The 15,659-nt window shown below is 48.3% G+C and overlaps 1 protein-coding gene across 2 annotated transcripts in view; it reads left to right on the top strand.

The window, feature by feature from the left end:
* Positions 1-15,659, top strand: part of LOC110534558 (centlein) — a 132,466-nt gene that overhangs the window by 42,257 nt on the left and 74,550 nt on the right. For both annotated transcript variants that reach the window (XR_016483924.1, XM_090187762.1), the window contains 3 exons: positions 89-196; positions 9,174-9,295; positions 14,958-15,077. Coding sequence is in view for 1 of the 2 variants with exons in the window: in XM_090187762.1 (XP_090043888.1) it covers positions 89-196; positions 9,174-9,295; positions 14,958-15,077 (350 nt within the window). In the remaining variant the exon portion in view is untranslated. The remainder of the gene's footprint in view (positions 1-88; positions 197-9,173; positions 9,296-14,957; positions 15,078-15,659) is intronic.

Here is a 15,659-nt window from a genome sequence, read left to right as displayed (position 1 = left end):
GTAATGTGATGCTAAAGCCTGCTGAAGCGCGTAGCCGAACCCCCTGCCTCTCTCTCTCTCTCTCTGATTTAATGACTACATCCCCCAGAGTGCACCGGTGCAGCTGTCCAGGTCGTTGTCCCCGGCGAGCAGCGTGGAGTCAGGAAGAGGAGTGGAAAAGAGGATTCATGACCTGGAGGAGCTGCTCAGACTGAAGGTACAAACCTCACCGACCTCTACACTACACACTCTCTCTTTGTCTCTCTCTGTCTCCAACTTTGATGTAATGTCCTTAAAACAAGTCAAAATGAGGCTCAGTAGTGTGTGTGGCCTCCACGTGCCTGTATGACCTCCCTACAACGCCTGGGCATGCTCCTGATGAGGTGGCGGATGGTCTCCTGAGGGATCTCCTCCCAGACCTGGACTAAAGCATCTGCCAACTCCTGGACAGTCTGTGGTGCAACATGGCGTTGGTAGATGGAGCGAGACATGATGTCCCAGATGTGCTCAATTGGATTCAGGTCTGGGGAACGGGCGGGCCAGTCCATAGCATCAATGCCTACCTCTTGCAGGAACTGCTGACACACTCCAGCCACATGAGGTCTTGCATTAGAAGGAACTCAGGGCTAACCGCACCAGCATATGGTCTCACAAGGGGTCTGAGGATCTCATCTCGGTACCTAATGCCAGTCAGGCTACCTCTGGCGAGCACATGGAGGGCTGTGCGGCCCCCCAAAGAAATGACACCCCACACCATGACTGACCCATCGCCAAACCGGTCATGCTGGAGGATGTTGCAGGCAGCAGACTGTTCTCCACGGCGTCTCCAGACTCTGTCACGTCTGTCACGTGCTCAGTGTGAACCTGCTTTCATCTGTGAAGAGCACAGGGCGCCAGTGGCGAATTTGCCAATCTTGGTGTTCTCTGGCAAATGCCAAACGTCCTGCACGTTGTTGGGCTGTAAGCACAACCCCCACCCTCATGGAGTCTGTTTCTGACTGTTTGAGCAGACACATGCACATTTGTGGCCTGCTGGAGGTCATTTTGAAGGGCTCTGGCAGTGCTCCTCCTGCTCCTCCTTGCACAAAGGCGGAGGTAGCGGTCCTGCTGCTGGGTTGTTGCCCTCCTACGGCCTCCTCCACGTCTCCTGATGTACTGGCCTGTCTCCTGGTAGCGCCTCCATGCTCTGGACACTACGCTGACAGACACAGCAAACCTTCTTGCCACAGCTCGCGTTGATGTGCAATCCTGGATGAGCTGCACTACCTGAGCCACTTGTGTGGGTTGTAGACTCCGTCTCATGCTACCACTAGAGTGAAAGCACCGCCAGCATTCAAAAGTGACCAAAACATCAGCCAGGAAGCATAGGAACTGAGAAGTGGTCTGTGGTCACCACCTGCAGAACCACTCCTTTATTGGGGGTGTCTTGCTAATTGCCTATAATTTCCACCTGTTGTCTATTCCATTTGCACAACAGCATGTGAAATGTATTGTCAATCAGTGTTGCTTCCTAACTGGACAGTTTGATTTCACAGAAGTGTGATTGACTTGGAGTTACATTGTGTTGTTTAAGTGTTCCCTTTATTTTTTTGAGCAGTGTATATATATATTTATATATAAATAAATGGTGGGACCTGTTGGCAATAATAATAGTAGTAGTGGAAATGGGATTAACATCAACTACAACAACAACAGTGTCAACATGACTGAGTAGACACATGACATGGTATGAAAAAAAGACAAAACAACAAGATGGGAAATATTATCGACATTACATTGCACTTTTCACTGGCTGTCCCTCAGGTTGTGGCAGGAGGACACATATTTGGCTGCCAAAACTGCACATTTAGGCTTTTCACCCAATAAATATTAGATTTTTTCTTCATATTTTATAGCTTAAATCTTTTTGTTTTGAATTATAATTTTGGGAAAGGAATATTCTCTTAGGTCTGAGAATTTCTCACAGTGTAATAGGAAATGCAGCTCTGTCTCTCTGTCTCTCTCTCGGTCTCTCTCTCGGTCTCTCTCTCTCTCTCTTGCTCTCTCTCTCTCTCTCTTGCTCGCTCTCTCTCTCTCTCTCTGTCTGTTTCTCTCGCTGTCTCTCTCTCTCTCTTTCTCTCTCTGTCTTTCTCGCTGTCTTGCTCTCTCTGTTTGCCTCTCTCTCTGTTTGTCTGTCTGTCTCTCTGTTAGTCTCTCTGTCTTTCTGTCTCTGTGTCTGTGTCTGTCTCTCTCTGTCTCTCTGTCTGTCTGTCTGTCTCTATGTCTGTTTCTCTTTCTGTGTCATTTTCTCTCTCTTTTGAATTCCCTTCTTCCGGTCTCTTTAGTCTTAATTCTGTTTTCTATTCTCTATTTTTCCCCCTGTTCTCTCCCCATTTCCTCTCTCTCTACTCCCTTGTCTCTCCTCTCTCTCCCTCCTCCTAATGCTTTCCAGCACATTGAGTAGTGTGGGTCCAGGTGAGAGGTACCTGTGTTCTGTTTCCTGTGTGTATTGATATGACCACATTGTCATCATCAGCCCCATTCAGAGACAGACAGGCCGTCATGTGTGAATGTCACTGCTCTGCCGCCAGCCACGACACGCTACTACTGAGAGCTAACGCACCGATAGGACGAGGGAGCGCTGTCACGCATCTGCCTGCGCGGGTCCCTTGCCTCCCATCTCCCATCTCCCCTCAGAGGCCCAGCCAGCCCCCTGGTTCCCCCCTCTCATCAGTGCCTTCTCCTGATGGCTCAATTATGACCGTCTGTAATCACCACTCAGAGAGGTAGTAATGCCTCTGAAAAGGAGATGAAGATGTCACTGGCTGGCTGGCTGGCTGCTGCAGAGTGACTGACTCCCACATGTATGTTCTGACTGACTGCCTCCAGCTTTCAACCACACGTCAGTGTCTGGGTATTGTGTGTCAGACTTGTCTCAACCTGTGACATTCTCAGTCTCGACTCTTAAAAATGATGACGGTCTTTGGTTTTGTAACAACAGAGTATGGCTTTATAGTATTTCAAGACCAGCCGGTGGGTACAGTATCTCTGCAATATGATTGCTGTGTGTTGGAGAGGCCAGCAGGGTGAATTGCTCCTGATAAGAGGTGAGTGGAGTGGATAGCAGACTCTCTCTCTCTGTCTCTCCCTGTGGTCCAGCGTCGGGGAAGGCTGATGGTCTCTAAGGGGCTCAATTGCACCGCTGTTACCGACTGCTTCCTCTCTGACCTTTCCTAACGGTGTGCCACACACTCACACACATACACTGATACATACACACACTGACACACACACACACACACACACTGATACACCCGACCGCTGAGCGTCTGTGTGGGCAATGAAGCAGCAGGAGAGGAGAGGATGCGGCAGGACTTGGACTCTCCCCATAAACCAATCAGCTCCATCGCTCTTTTAACCTTCACACTCTCCTCTGTTCTGCGGTCTCTCTCTCTCTCTCTCCTTTTTATTTCTCTCTTGTGCTATTATTATTTCTCCCCTCTTATTTCTCTCTTCGTCTCTGTTTTTGCCTCTTTCTCTTCTTCCTTGTCTCTCTTTTCTTTCCTCTCGCTCTCTCAACTTTTCCATTTCAATTCAATTTGCTTTATTGGCATGACGTAACAGTGTACATATTGAAAAAGCTTACTTTGGAGATTTACAATATTAACATAATAAGAATCAAAATGATCAACTTGACAACAGTAACAACAATAACCAAGGGTCAAAATGACCATACATTGAACAATAACCATAAGCATAGAGGACATGTGCAGGTTGGTTGGTCTGTCAGACATTGTCCCTCATCTTATGGCAGGCAGCAATGTAGTGCGCTGCCAACCCACAGCTCTCTGCTTCCTCCTCCAACAGGACAGGTAGCCTCTCTCATCAGAGAGGTCTTTGAAACCTTGAATAAGGGTTTCAAATTTGGGGAAATAACACACTCTAATTGTTTTATATTTTTTACATTTTGTCAGGAAGTGCAGTTCTGTCTCAGGTTCTGCTGTGGGGCAGTGGTTGCACAGCCTTTCCTCTACAGGGAGACAGATAGCACTGAATTTTGCTTTGTGCTTGTGTTTCCCAATAAGAAATGTAGTTTTGTTTTGACTGTGTTGTAATTTGTTTTATTCTGATTGATTGGATGTTCTGGTCCTGAGGCTTCAGTGTGTTAGTAGAACAGGTTAGTGAACTCAGCCCCAGGGCCAGCTGGATGAGGGGACTGAGGTTTCAGTGTGTTAGTAGAACAGGTTAGTGAACTCAGCCCCAGGGCCAGCTGGATGAGGGGACTGAGGCTTCAGTGTGTTAGTAGAACAGGTTAGTCAACTCAGACCTAGGACCAGCTGGATGAGGGGACTGAGGCTTCAGTGTGTTAGTAGAACAGGTTAGTGAACTCAGACCCAGGACCAGCTGGAGGAGGGGACTGAGGCTTCAGTGTGTTAGTAGAACAGGTTAGTAAACTCAGCCGCAGGACCAGCTGGAGGAGGGGACTGAGGCTTCAGTGTGTTAGTAGAACAGATTAGTGAACTCAGCCCCAGGACCAGAGTTTTTATTATTGGTGGATATTGGCCTAATTCTGCCCTGCATGCATTGTTTGTAGTTTTCCTCTGGACATGTATGAGAATCTTACAGAACTCTGCATGCAGGGTTTCAATGGAGTGTTTATCCCATTTGGTGAAATCTTGTTTTGGCATGAAGTGCAATTGGTTCATTGATACATTCAATTAGTTTTAGCCAAATTTTAATAGGTATTTCAATTTGAATTAGTTTTTTAATGGTGTAGAATGGCCTACGTGCTTTCTCTCTCAGTTCATTCACAGCCTCATTAAGGTGTCCAGTTGAGCTTATTTTTAATAAGTAATTGTAGTGTGTGCAGTACTCTATATATTTTGTACCTATTGAGAACTTTGGTCTAATTCCCTGAGATCTGGATCTTCTCTGGAAAATCCTCTTTCTCTCTCTGTCTCTCTCTCTGTCTGTCTCTGTCTCTCTCGGTCTGTTTCTCTCGCTCTCTCTCTCTCTGTCTTTCTGTCTCTCTCTCTCTGTCTCTCTCAATGTCTGTCTGTCTGTCTGTCTGTCTGTCTGTCTGTCTGTCTCTCTGTCTCTCTGTCTCTCTGTCTCTCTCTCTTTGTCTCTCTCTGTCTCTCGATGTCTGTCTGTCTCTATCTCTCTGCCTCTCTCTGTCTCTCGATGTCTGTCTGTCTCTATCTCTCTGCCTCTCTCTCTCTGTCTCTCTGTCTCTCGATGTCTGTCTGTCTCTCTCTCTCGGTCTCTCTCTCTGTCTCTCTCTCGGTCTCTCTCTCTCTCTCTCGGTCTCTCTCTCTGTCTCTCTCTCTCTCTCTCTCTCTCTCTCTCTCGGTCTCTGTCTCTTTCTCTCTCTGTCTCTCCTCTCTCTCTCTCTCTCGGTCTCTCTCTCTCTCTCTCTGTCTCTCTCTCTGTCTCTCTCTCTCTCTCTCTCTCTCGATGTCTCTCTCTGTCTCTCGATGTCTGTCTGTCTCTATCTCTCTGCCTCTCTCTGTCTCTCGATGTCTGTCTGTCTCTATCTCTCTGCCTCTCTCTCTCTGTCTCTCTGTCTCTCGATGTCTGTCTGTCTCTATCTCTCTGCCTCTCTCTCTCTCTCGGTCTCTCTCTCGGTCTCTCTCTCTGTCTCTCTCTCTCTCTCTCTCTCTCTCTCGGTCTCTGTCTCTTTCTCTCTCTGTCTCTCCTCTCTCTCTGTCTGTCTCTCTCTCTCTCTCTCTCTCTCTCTCTCTCTCTCTCTCTCTCTCTCTCGGTCTCTCTCTCTCTCTCTGTCTCTCTCTCTGTCTCTCTCTCTCTCTCTCGATGTCTCTCTCTCTCTCTTGATGTCTCTCTCTCTCTCTTCCCCCCATCCACTAGAGATATATGGAGGTCATGTCTCTTTACTCAGCCAGGGATATTAGCAGTTATTTTGGTGTCAGGTCTAAAGTGTCCCTATTACATCACATACTAGACAGACACTCAGCCTGATGCTAATGGCTCATGATACGCATGGCTGTGTTATTTAATGGTTCCATTTACATGTCTGTAGTGCGGACTGAGGGGCGTTTAACAGAGTTGTGTGTGTGTGTTTTTGGTTTTACTGTCCCTGTGGGGACCAGAAGTCCTCACAAAGATAGTAAAACAAAGAAAACTTGCACAAGTAGGGCCATTTCGCCAGTCCCCACAAGGAAAAAGGCTGGTTTAGTCTTAGGGGTTAGGTTTAGGGTTAGGAGTTAGGTTTAGGAATAGAGGTTAGGTTTAGGGTTACAGTTAGGGTTAGGAGTTAGGTTTAGGGTTACAGTTAGGGTTAGGAGTTAGGTTTAGGAATAGAGGTTAGGTTTAGGGTTACAGTAAGGGTTAGGAGTTAGGTTTAGGAATAGGGGTTAGGTTTAGGGTTACATTTAGGGTTAGGAGTTAGGTTTAGGAATAGGGGGTTAGGTTTAGGGTTACAGTTAAGGTTAGGAGTTAGGTTTAGGAATAGGGGGTTAGGTTTAGGGTTACAGTTAGGGTTAGGAATAGGGGTTAGGTTTAGGGTTACAGTTAGGGTTAGGAGTTAGGTTTAGGAATAGGGGGTTAGGGGGTTAGGTTTAGGGTTACAGTTAGGGTTAGGAGTTAGGTTTAGGAATAGGGGTTAGGTTTAGGGTTACAGTTAGGGTTAGGAGTTAGGTTTAGGAATAGGGGGTTAGGTTTAGGGTTACAGTTAGGGTTAGGAGTTAGGTTTAGGAATAGGGGTTAGGTTTAGGGTTACAGTTAGGGTTAGGAGTTAGGTTTAGGAATAGGGGGTTAGGTTTAGGGTTACAGTTAGGGTTAGGAGTTAGGTTTAGGGTTACAGTTAGGGTTAGGAGTTAGGTTTAGGGTTAGGAGTTAGGTTTAGGAATAGGGGGTTAGGTTTAGGGTTAGGAGTTAGGTTTAGGAATAGGGGGTTAGGTTTAGGGTTACAGTTAGGGTTAGGAGTTAGGTTTAGGGTTACAGTTAGGGTTAGGAGTTAGGTTTAGGAATAGGGGGTTCGGTTTAGGGTTACAGTTAGGGTTAGGAGTTAGGTTTAGGAATAGGGGGTTAGGTTTAGGGTTACAGTTAGGGTTAGGAGTTAGGTTTAGGAATAGGGGGTTAGGTTTAGGGTTACAGTTAGGGTTAGGTTTAGGGGAAATAGGATTTTGAATGGGAATGAATTGTTTAGTCCCCACAAAGATAGTAAAACAAACGTGCGCCCAGTGGATGTCACTGACCCCATTATATTGGGAACACAATTTATACTGTGTCCCCAGTGTGATTATATCAGTTAAATGCTGAATTGGACTGAACAGTAGGGGATCCTAACAAACCGTTTTTATTATTTTTATTTTTTTTGTACAAACGTGCCACTTCCAAGACAAGTAAACAACAGCACTGTCTCTCTCTGAGGTCTGAGAGACACCAAATTATTTTTCAGCTTGAGAACATACATGCTGGATGATTAGGGTCTGGGACCAGTGTACCCAGAGCAGGCTGTGTGTTGTGTTGTGGAGTATTGATTGCTGGTGGTGGGGTTGAAGTGTGATCTGTGATGACCAGGGTTGGGGCCGGGGCCCAGTGGGAGCTCTAAGGGGCCTGGGAAGCAATGATGTGGCTAATGCCCTGCCACTCCGACCAGAGCCCCTCTGCAATCAATCAGTCAGGACTCTCTCTCTCTGTGTGTGTGTCTGGTTCTCTCTCTCCTTTCATTAGAGGCAGAAACCCAGGCTGCGTTTGTTTGGGGGCTTTGTGTTGTAAAAGCAGCCCGTGTAACGGATGTCCTCTGTGAATATCTCTCACCAGTACACAAAAATCCATACTTGTCACATCGGTGGAGTGTGAGAGAAAGTGTGTGTGTGTGTGTCTGTCTCTGAGTGTGTGTGTGTGTGTGTGTGTGTGTGTGTGTGTGTGTGTGTGTGTGTGTGTGTGTGTGTGTGTGTGTGTGTGTGTGTGTGTGTGTGTGTGTGTGTCTGTCTCTGAGTGTGTGTGTGTGTCTGTCTCTGAGTGTGTGTGTGTGTCTGTCTCTGAGTGTGTGTGTGTGTGTGTGTGTGTGTGTGTGTGTGTGTGTGTGTGCGTCCATGTGTGTGCTGCCGCTCTCGCTCCTCTCTGTTCTCTTTGTCCTTGTTAATAATAACAGGGTTCAGAGCTCACATTTCCCTCTCTGCAGGGCAGCCGTGTCATATCAGCAGTAAACAAGCTCTTCCCTTCAAAAGGCGCTCGACGAGAAGTCTCCCCAGCCCTGCCTGGCCACTCAAGCAGAAACCTGCTCTGCTCCCTTTCTCCTTCTCTCTCTCTCTTATTCTTTCTCTCTTTCTGTCTCTCTCATCTTTCCTCCTCTTCTCCCTCCCGAGCCCGAGCCTGCCTGTTTTAAAGTGTTTTCTTCTTCCACTCTGTTAAGGTCAGAGTAGCAGAGGCGTTCCTGTCAGGAACATCTAGATGTTCTCCTCCTTCTCTCCCCTGAAAGTCCCACGTTGTAATCTTTTCTTTTTTTAAATTGTCAGTCATTGCCGCCCCAATTGGGTGGTGACCCCAGTCAATGACCAGTACCCCGCTGAGGGGAGAGGAGGTGGAGGAGGGGGGAGGGTAGTGTGAAGAAGGTTCAAAGTGCTCTCTCTCCCGGTTGACTTGACCATATTAATGCTGTACCTGTAACGAACCTCGGATGCTGGAGGAACACTTGTCAGAGAGAAGGAGAGGAACTGCAATGTCAGAGAGAGGTGATGCTTCCTCAGTAATGGAGCACATATTTGTTATAGCTACATGTTACAGTAACAAGAGTTATATCTGACCTGAGGGGTGTACAGCAGTGGAGGCTGGTGGGACGAGCTATAGGAGGACTCATTGTAATGGCTGGAAAGGAATGAAGGGGCCAGTGTCAAAAGATGTTTCCTTGTGTTTGATATCGTTCCATTTATTCCATACCAGCCATTACAATGATCCCATCCTCCTATAGCTCCTCCCGCCAGCCTCCACTGGTGTACAGTTCCGTACTAGACTGACACTGTCAGTAATGAAATTATTTACACTGTTTCTAGGTCCATTTTCTATCTTTTGGAAATACACTGCTCGCAATGTAAGATTTAAGTCATTCTATCATTTCAGATAGATTTGTCATCACTCCCAACCCCCGACCGGTTTCACATTTCAGTGACATCATTTGATTTCCCTGTGCAGTGCATGTGTGAAGTGGCCACATTGTGTAACGTAACCTCCTGTATGTCTCTGGCCGGCAGACGGTCGAGAACGAGGAGCTGCGGAGGGCCCATGAGAAACGCCACGAGCGCCTGCGTCTCGTCCAGACCAACTACCGGACGGTCAAAGACCAGCTCCGAGAGGTGGAGGACGCACAGGGCCTGTGAGTACCCTACTAGAAGTAGAATTCAATATTCTACTCTACTAGAATTCTATTTCTATGGTACCACTTCCACCCAGAGGCAGACCGACGTTCTGGTATAGAGTGGAAGGTGACACCTCCACCCAGCCGCAGACCGATGTTCTGGTATAGAGTGGCAGGTGACACACTTCCCCACCAGCGGCAGACCGACGTTCTGGTATAGAGTGGCAGATGACACACTTCCCCCCAGAGGCAGACCGACGTTCTGGTGTAGAGTGGCAGGTGACACACTTCTACCCAGAGGCAGACCGACGTTCTGGTATAGAGTGGCAGGTGACACCTCCACCCAGCCGCAGACCGACGTTCTGGTATAGAGTGGCAGATGACACACTTCTACCCAGAGGCAGACTGACGTTCTGGTATAGAGGGGCAGGTGACACCTCCACCCAGCCTCAGACCGACGTTCTGGTATAGAGTGGCAGGTGACACTTCCACACAGCCTCAGACCGACGTTCTGGTATAGAGTGGCAGGTGACACACTTCCACCCAGAGGCAGACCGACGTTCTGGTATAGAGTGGCAGGTGACACACTTCCCCCAGCGGCAGACCGACGTTCTGGTATAGAGTGGCAGGTGACACTTCCACCCAGCCGCAGACCGACGTTCTGGTATAGAGTGGCAGGTGACACACTTCCACCCAGAGGCAGACCGACGTTCTGGTATAGAGTGGCAGGTGACACACTTCTACCCAGAGGCAGACCGACGTTCTGGTATAGAGTGGCAGGTGACACCTCCACCCAGCGGCAGACCGCCGTTCTGGTATAGAGTGGCAGGTGACACACTTCCCCCCCAGCGGCAGACCGACGTTCTGGTATAGAGTGGCAGGTGACACACTTCTCCCCAGCGGCAGACTGACGTTCTGGTATAGAGTGGCAGGTGACACTTCCACCCAGCGGCAGACCGACGTTCTGGTATAGAGTGGCAGGTGACACACTTCCACCCAGAGGCAGACTGACGTTCTGGTATAGAGTGGCAGGTGACACCTCCACCCAGCCTCAGACCGACGTTCTGGTATAGAGTGGCAGGTGACACATTTCTACCCTGAGGCAGACCGACGTTCTGGTATAGAGTGGCAGGTGACACACTTCCACCCAGCGGCAGACCGACGTTCTGGTATAGAGTGGCAGGTGACACACTTCCCCCCCCCAGAGGCAGACCGACGTTCTGGTATAGAGTGGCAGGTGACACACTTCCACCCAGTGGCAGATCGACGTTCTGGTATAGAGTGGCAGGTGACACACTTCCACCCAGAGGCAGACCGACGTTCTGGTATAGAGTGGCAGGTGACACACTTCCCCCCCAGAGGCAGACCGACGTTCTGGTATAGAGTGGCAGGTGACACACTTCCACCCAGAGGCAGACCGACGTTCTGGTATAGAGTGGCAGGTGACACACTTCCACCCAGCGGCAGACCGACGTTCTGGTATAGAGTGGCAGGTGACACACTTCCACCCAGCGGCAGACCGACGTTCTGGTATAGAGTGGCAGGTGACACTTCCCACCCAGCGGCAGACCGACGTTCTGGTGTAGAGTGGCAGGTGACACACTTCCACCCAGCGGCAAACCGACGTTCTGGTGTAGAGTGGCAGGTGACACTTCCACCCAGCGGCAGACCGACGTTCTGGTATAGAGTGGCAGGTGACACACTTCCACCCAGCGGCAGACCGACGTTCTGGTATAGAGTGGCAGGTGACACTTCCACCCAGAGGCAGACAGACGTTCTGGTGTAGAGTGGCAGGTGACACTTCCACCCAGCGGCAGACCGACGTTCTGGTATAGAGTGGCAGGTGACACACTTCCACACAGTGGTGCCGACCACAGACGTGCTCTGTCTTTTCACATTATTCCAGGAACTATTAGGTATGTGTAACCAAGCCAGCACAGACTTTTTTAAATCCTGGATTTTATCAGCTCAAACCATGTCGCAATCCGTTCCCTTTAGCCTGGAGTTAATATGAACTTGCCTTGGGGAGTGTTTAAAGGCACGTAACTCCTCTTTCTTTAGTTAAGCCCTTCTGAACCCTCTGGAACACATCAGAACCCAACTGAAACTCTCTCAAATACTCCCATGACCTTTACTCTTTATGTTACATGTCATCACCTGACCTACTGTGTGGAGGATTACACCTTTACCTTTGAAAAAGCTTCACGGGTTTTAAGAGAATCAATTTCGCTGCTTAGCGTTTGAGTCGCTGTGCGTGTCTTTGTTTCTCTCTGTCTCTCTCTCTCCTTCTTCCCCTGGCATCAATTAGGACTTGAGGGCAGGAGGCTGAAGGTGTCCGTTATAGAGGGGACAGGGTGTCTGAGAAACTCCTGGGGAGGGACGGGGGACGAGGTGGAGAGGGGGTGATTTCCTCTTCCGATCCCCTTGGTTTGATCTAGATTAAAACCACGGGCTTTTCACACAAAGAGGGCAACGTGGCGGCAAATGTCATTAACGTGACACACACACGTTCTCCCTCTTTCTGACTTCCTCCCCCAAAGCTTCAGGCAGCGAGGAGAACCTTTTAAAACACTAACTAATGGAAGCGTATGTGGGGTTGGTATCCACACGGGACCGACGTGTTGACCCTGTCAGCTGTTTTCTCCCCGGGTTAATTAAAGAAAACAGCGGCTGCAACGTGAGGCCGTGTGAAAGTAGAGCGCGCGGGTATTCACCATCCACCACCTCCCCGCCGTTCGGCGAGGAGCAGCTCAGCGCAGCACGGAACAAAGACAGGCAGACAGAGACAGCGTGTGACAGACAGAGAGAACGAAGAGAGCATCACTTGGAAACAACACCATTTGTGCCCGTCTGTACATTTTAGCAGGTTATCAAGAAAGTGTGGTGTGTGTGGTTGTCTCCTTGTTGTTGGAGGATCTTGATGAAAACGAGGGCACACTTTGCTAGCAGGAAAAAAATCTGTCTGATATTTTTCTCAGTTTGTAACCTCTTGTGGCAATAAGTCATATTAAAAAGGTACCATTTTAAACATTATAAAGCAGTTTTGTTGCAAACAGGGAATTGGTGACTCATAAGACACAATCAACCAGTACGCCATCAGACTGACCTGTCACCTGCATATTGGCATCATCATTTGACAGGAGACATAATTGACACGATATGCAGCTTTGCCCTTTTCATCCTCAGCCTTTGATGGCGCCACCCAGGCAGCCCCTCAGCCTTATGATCGTTGGCATTCACTTGGATGGGTTAACCCCTCATATCCATCCTTAAATAGTCCCAAACCCAGTGGGGGTAATGCCAGTCTGAACGGGGAGACAATGGAGAAACCACTTAAACACTACCCCTGTTAGAGCCGTGGAATCAGGCCTAACAAGTCAGGGGGGAAAACGTCGACTCTCATTGCATTTTGGGCTTGTTAGGGATTTCCCAGTTGCCTCCACGCTGTGTTGATTGTTTTCTGGGAAAGTGGTGGGGGTGGGGAGGGGCTTATTTTATGCCCTCCCTTTGTGTGTTAGACTGAAAAGGGGGGGGGGGGGGGTGTAAACTGTTCTGAAGACCACCTCTACCTGCCTCTTATTCTGTAGTCTGGAGTTTAAATTGAATAGACCACCTCCTCCCCCCATTATGACAGGTGAAACCATTAGCATTAGTAGCATTAGTTTGTGCTTCCTCTTCAGCATGTTGCTGCTGCCACGATCACACTCATCTTGTTTCTCTCTCCGGGAGACTGACTTATTGAGTGACTCAGTTATTATTGGTGCTCTATGGGTCTGGGTTGATGTGCAGTGGCTGTTTCCCAAATGGCACCCTATTCCCTATAGTTCAGGCTCTGGTTAAAAGTAGTGCACTATTTTGAGAATATCGTTCCATTTCAGACAGCCAGTGTGTGTGGGTGGTGTGGACACTGGAACAGGAAGTAGGAAGTAGGGTAACTACCAGCGAATCAGAGCACAGCTGCAGGCCCTGGACTCTCTCTATCCTCATCAGCATGCAGCCGACACATGGCCGGGCTGGGCCGCTCCGGAGAAACAGCACTGTCATTCATGATTACCACCAGACGCGCCCAAACAGAATAAAAGAGCAGAAAAAACCCAACTTCTTATTTATATTAGAGAGAAGAAAGTTTTAATCAGACTGGGATGATGGGATGAGTAAATAAATGAAAGGTTATTAAAACGTCTGCAGTCTGATCAAAGTTGTGCCCGTAAACAGATTCCCCTCCAATTAAAAGCAATTAGCCGGAGAGTCTTCTCTGTGAATAAAGTGCTCTCCCATTTCTGTTTCCTCGCTGCTTAATAACGGAAACTAGTTGACTGCTGGGGGGAAGCACTGAGGGCTGGACTGGTGCTGGATCCAAAATGGACTCCTAGTCGCTGCCTCCTTGGCACTCCCTGAAGATCTAAACGCTCCTCTCGGCCTATCAGAAGACAGTGTGAATCATTTACATATTTACCCTTTAGTCTTTTAGCAGATGCTCTTATCCAGAGCAGCTTACAGGAGTGATTAAGGTTAAGTGCATTGCTCAAGGGCACATCGACAGATTTTTCACCTAGTTGGCTCGAGGATTCGAAACAAGCAACCTTTCTGTTACTGGCCCAACGCTCTTAACTGCTAGGCTACCTGAATTACAATATTGCTTAAAGGAGCAGACAAGATAAGCGTTCCATCCATATCCCTGGTAGCAGGTCTGTCTGGTCAGATCCACAGGACGGCAGGCTGTAGGGGCTTGCTCCTGCATACAACACACAGTGTAGAGAAATGCACTTTGCATCGCAAAACTCTCACCATTAGAATACATATAGAACACTCCTCGGTGTCTAAGTTTTGCTGTGGGAAGTTCCTGTGATCTCTCTGTATCAGTGAGAGAGAGAGAGTCTTTGCTCTCGGGGAAAGAAACCCGGGGATCCCAGGACAGCTCAGACACACTACAGCACCGCACAGTCGGCACCGTACCACAAGTTAAAGGGCTCCAAATTGCTCACAGGGGCATTAAAAAAAATGTAGTGTTCCTCCCGTTGCCTTCCCACTCCCAGGAACGGGTTTTAACTGGTATTAGTGGCAGAGCGGCGTCTACATAGCCCATAATGACCACGGGAAAGAAACCCTGGACCATATAGATATAACCCTGGTTTCACCTACCTCGGAATCCATTTCCTCTCCTTCTTAGAGAGAGAGAGAGAGAGAGAGAGAGAGAAGAGAGAGAGAGAGAGAGAGAGAGAGAGAGAGAGAGAGAGAGAGAGAGAGAGAGAGAGAGAGAGAGAGAGAGAGAGAGAGAGAGAGAGAGAGAGAGAGAGAGAGAGAGAGAGAGAGAGAGAGAGAGAGAGAGAGAGAGAGAGAGAGAGAGAGAGAGAGAGAGAGAGAGAGAGAGAGAGAGTGAGTGAGTTCTCTCATTTTCTTCTTTATTAGATGGTTTTTGTCTTTGGGAATCCTCTGCACTCCTCAGCCTAGCCATTCGGGCACTGCCCTGGGATTTAACTAACACCAACTGTGTGTGTGCACTTGATTTGCCACTGAAGTATCAAAGTCAAGGCCACTCATTTGAATACGGCTACAAATGTCTAAATCACAACAGTTCTCCCCATGTGAATTGACCATAGGCTGCTAGGTATGATACTAACTGTTCTCCCCTGGGTTTTGGGTTTTGTGTGTGTGTGTGTGTGTGTGTTGGTGTGTGCAGGCCCAGGGGCAGGGCCCAGCAGCGGGCAGAGCCGTGGCAGCTCCGACAGGAGAACAGCGATGCGGTGTGGAACGAGCTGGCCTATTTCAAACACCTCAACAAGAAGCTCACTACACACAAGTAAGTCCCACTCCTCTCTCTCTCTTTCTCTCTCTCTTTCTCTCTCTCTCTTTCTCTCTCTGTCTCTTTCTCTCTCTTTCTCTCTCTGTCTCTCCCTATCTCTCTCTCTTTCTTTCTCTCTGTCTCTCTCTTTCTCTTTCTTTCTCTCTCTTTCTCTCTCTCTCTCTCTCTCTCTCAATTCAATTCAATTCAAGGGGCTTTATTGGCATGGGAAACTTACAGTGCCTTGCGAAAGTATTCGGCCCCCTTGAACTTTGCGACCTTTTGCCACATTTCAGGCTTCAAACATAAAGATATAAAACTGTATTTTTTTGTGAAGAATCAACAACAAGTGGGACACAATCATGAAGTGGAACAACATTTATTGGATATTTCAAACTTTTTTAACAAATCAAAAACTGAAAAATTGGGCGTGCAAAATTATACTCTCTCTCTTTCTCTCTCTCTCTCTCTCTCTCTCTCTCTCTCTCTCTCTCTCTCTCTCTCTCTCTCGCTCTCTCTGTCTATCTCTGTCTCTATACCTCCTCAGTTGGCCTGATTGCTTGCTGATATAGAGTATTGTCATTTGCACACATGCACACC

Source organism: Oncorhynchus mykiss, chromosome 10, assembly GCF_057628025.1.
Source record: "Oncorhynchus mykiss isolate SJ-2025 chromosome 10, ASM5762802v1, whole genome shotgun sequence".
In the NCBI taxonomy this organism is placed as follows: domain Eukaryota; kingdom Metazoa; phylum Chordata; class Actinopteri; order Salmoniformes; family Salmonidae; genus Oncorhynchus; species Oncorhynchus mykiss.
The sequence above is the reverse complement of the archived record's forward strand: the minus strand, read 5'-3'. Positions and strand labels throughout refer to the sequence as shown.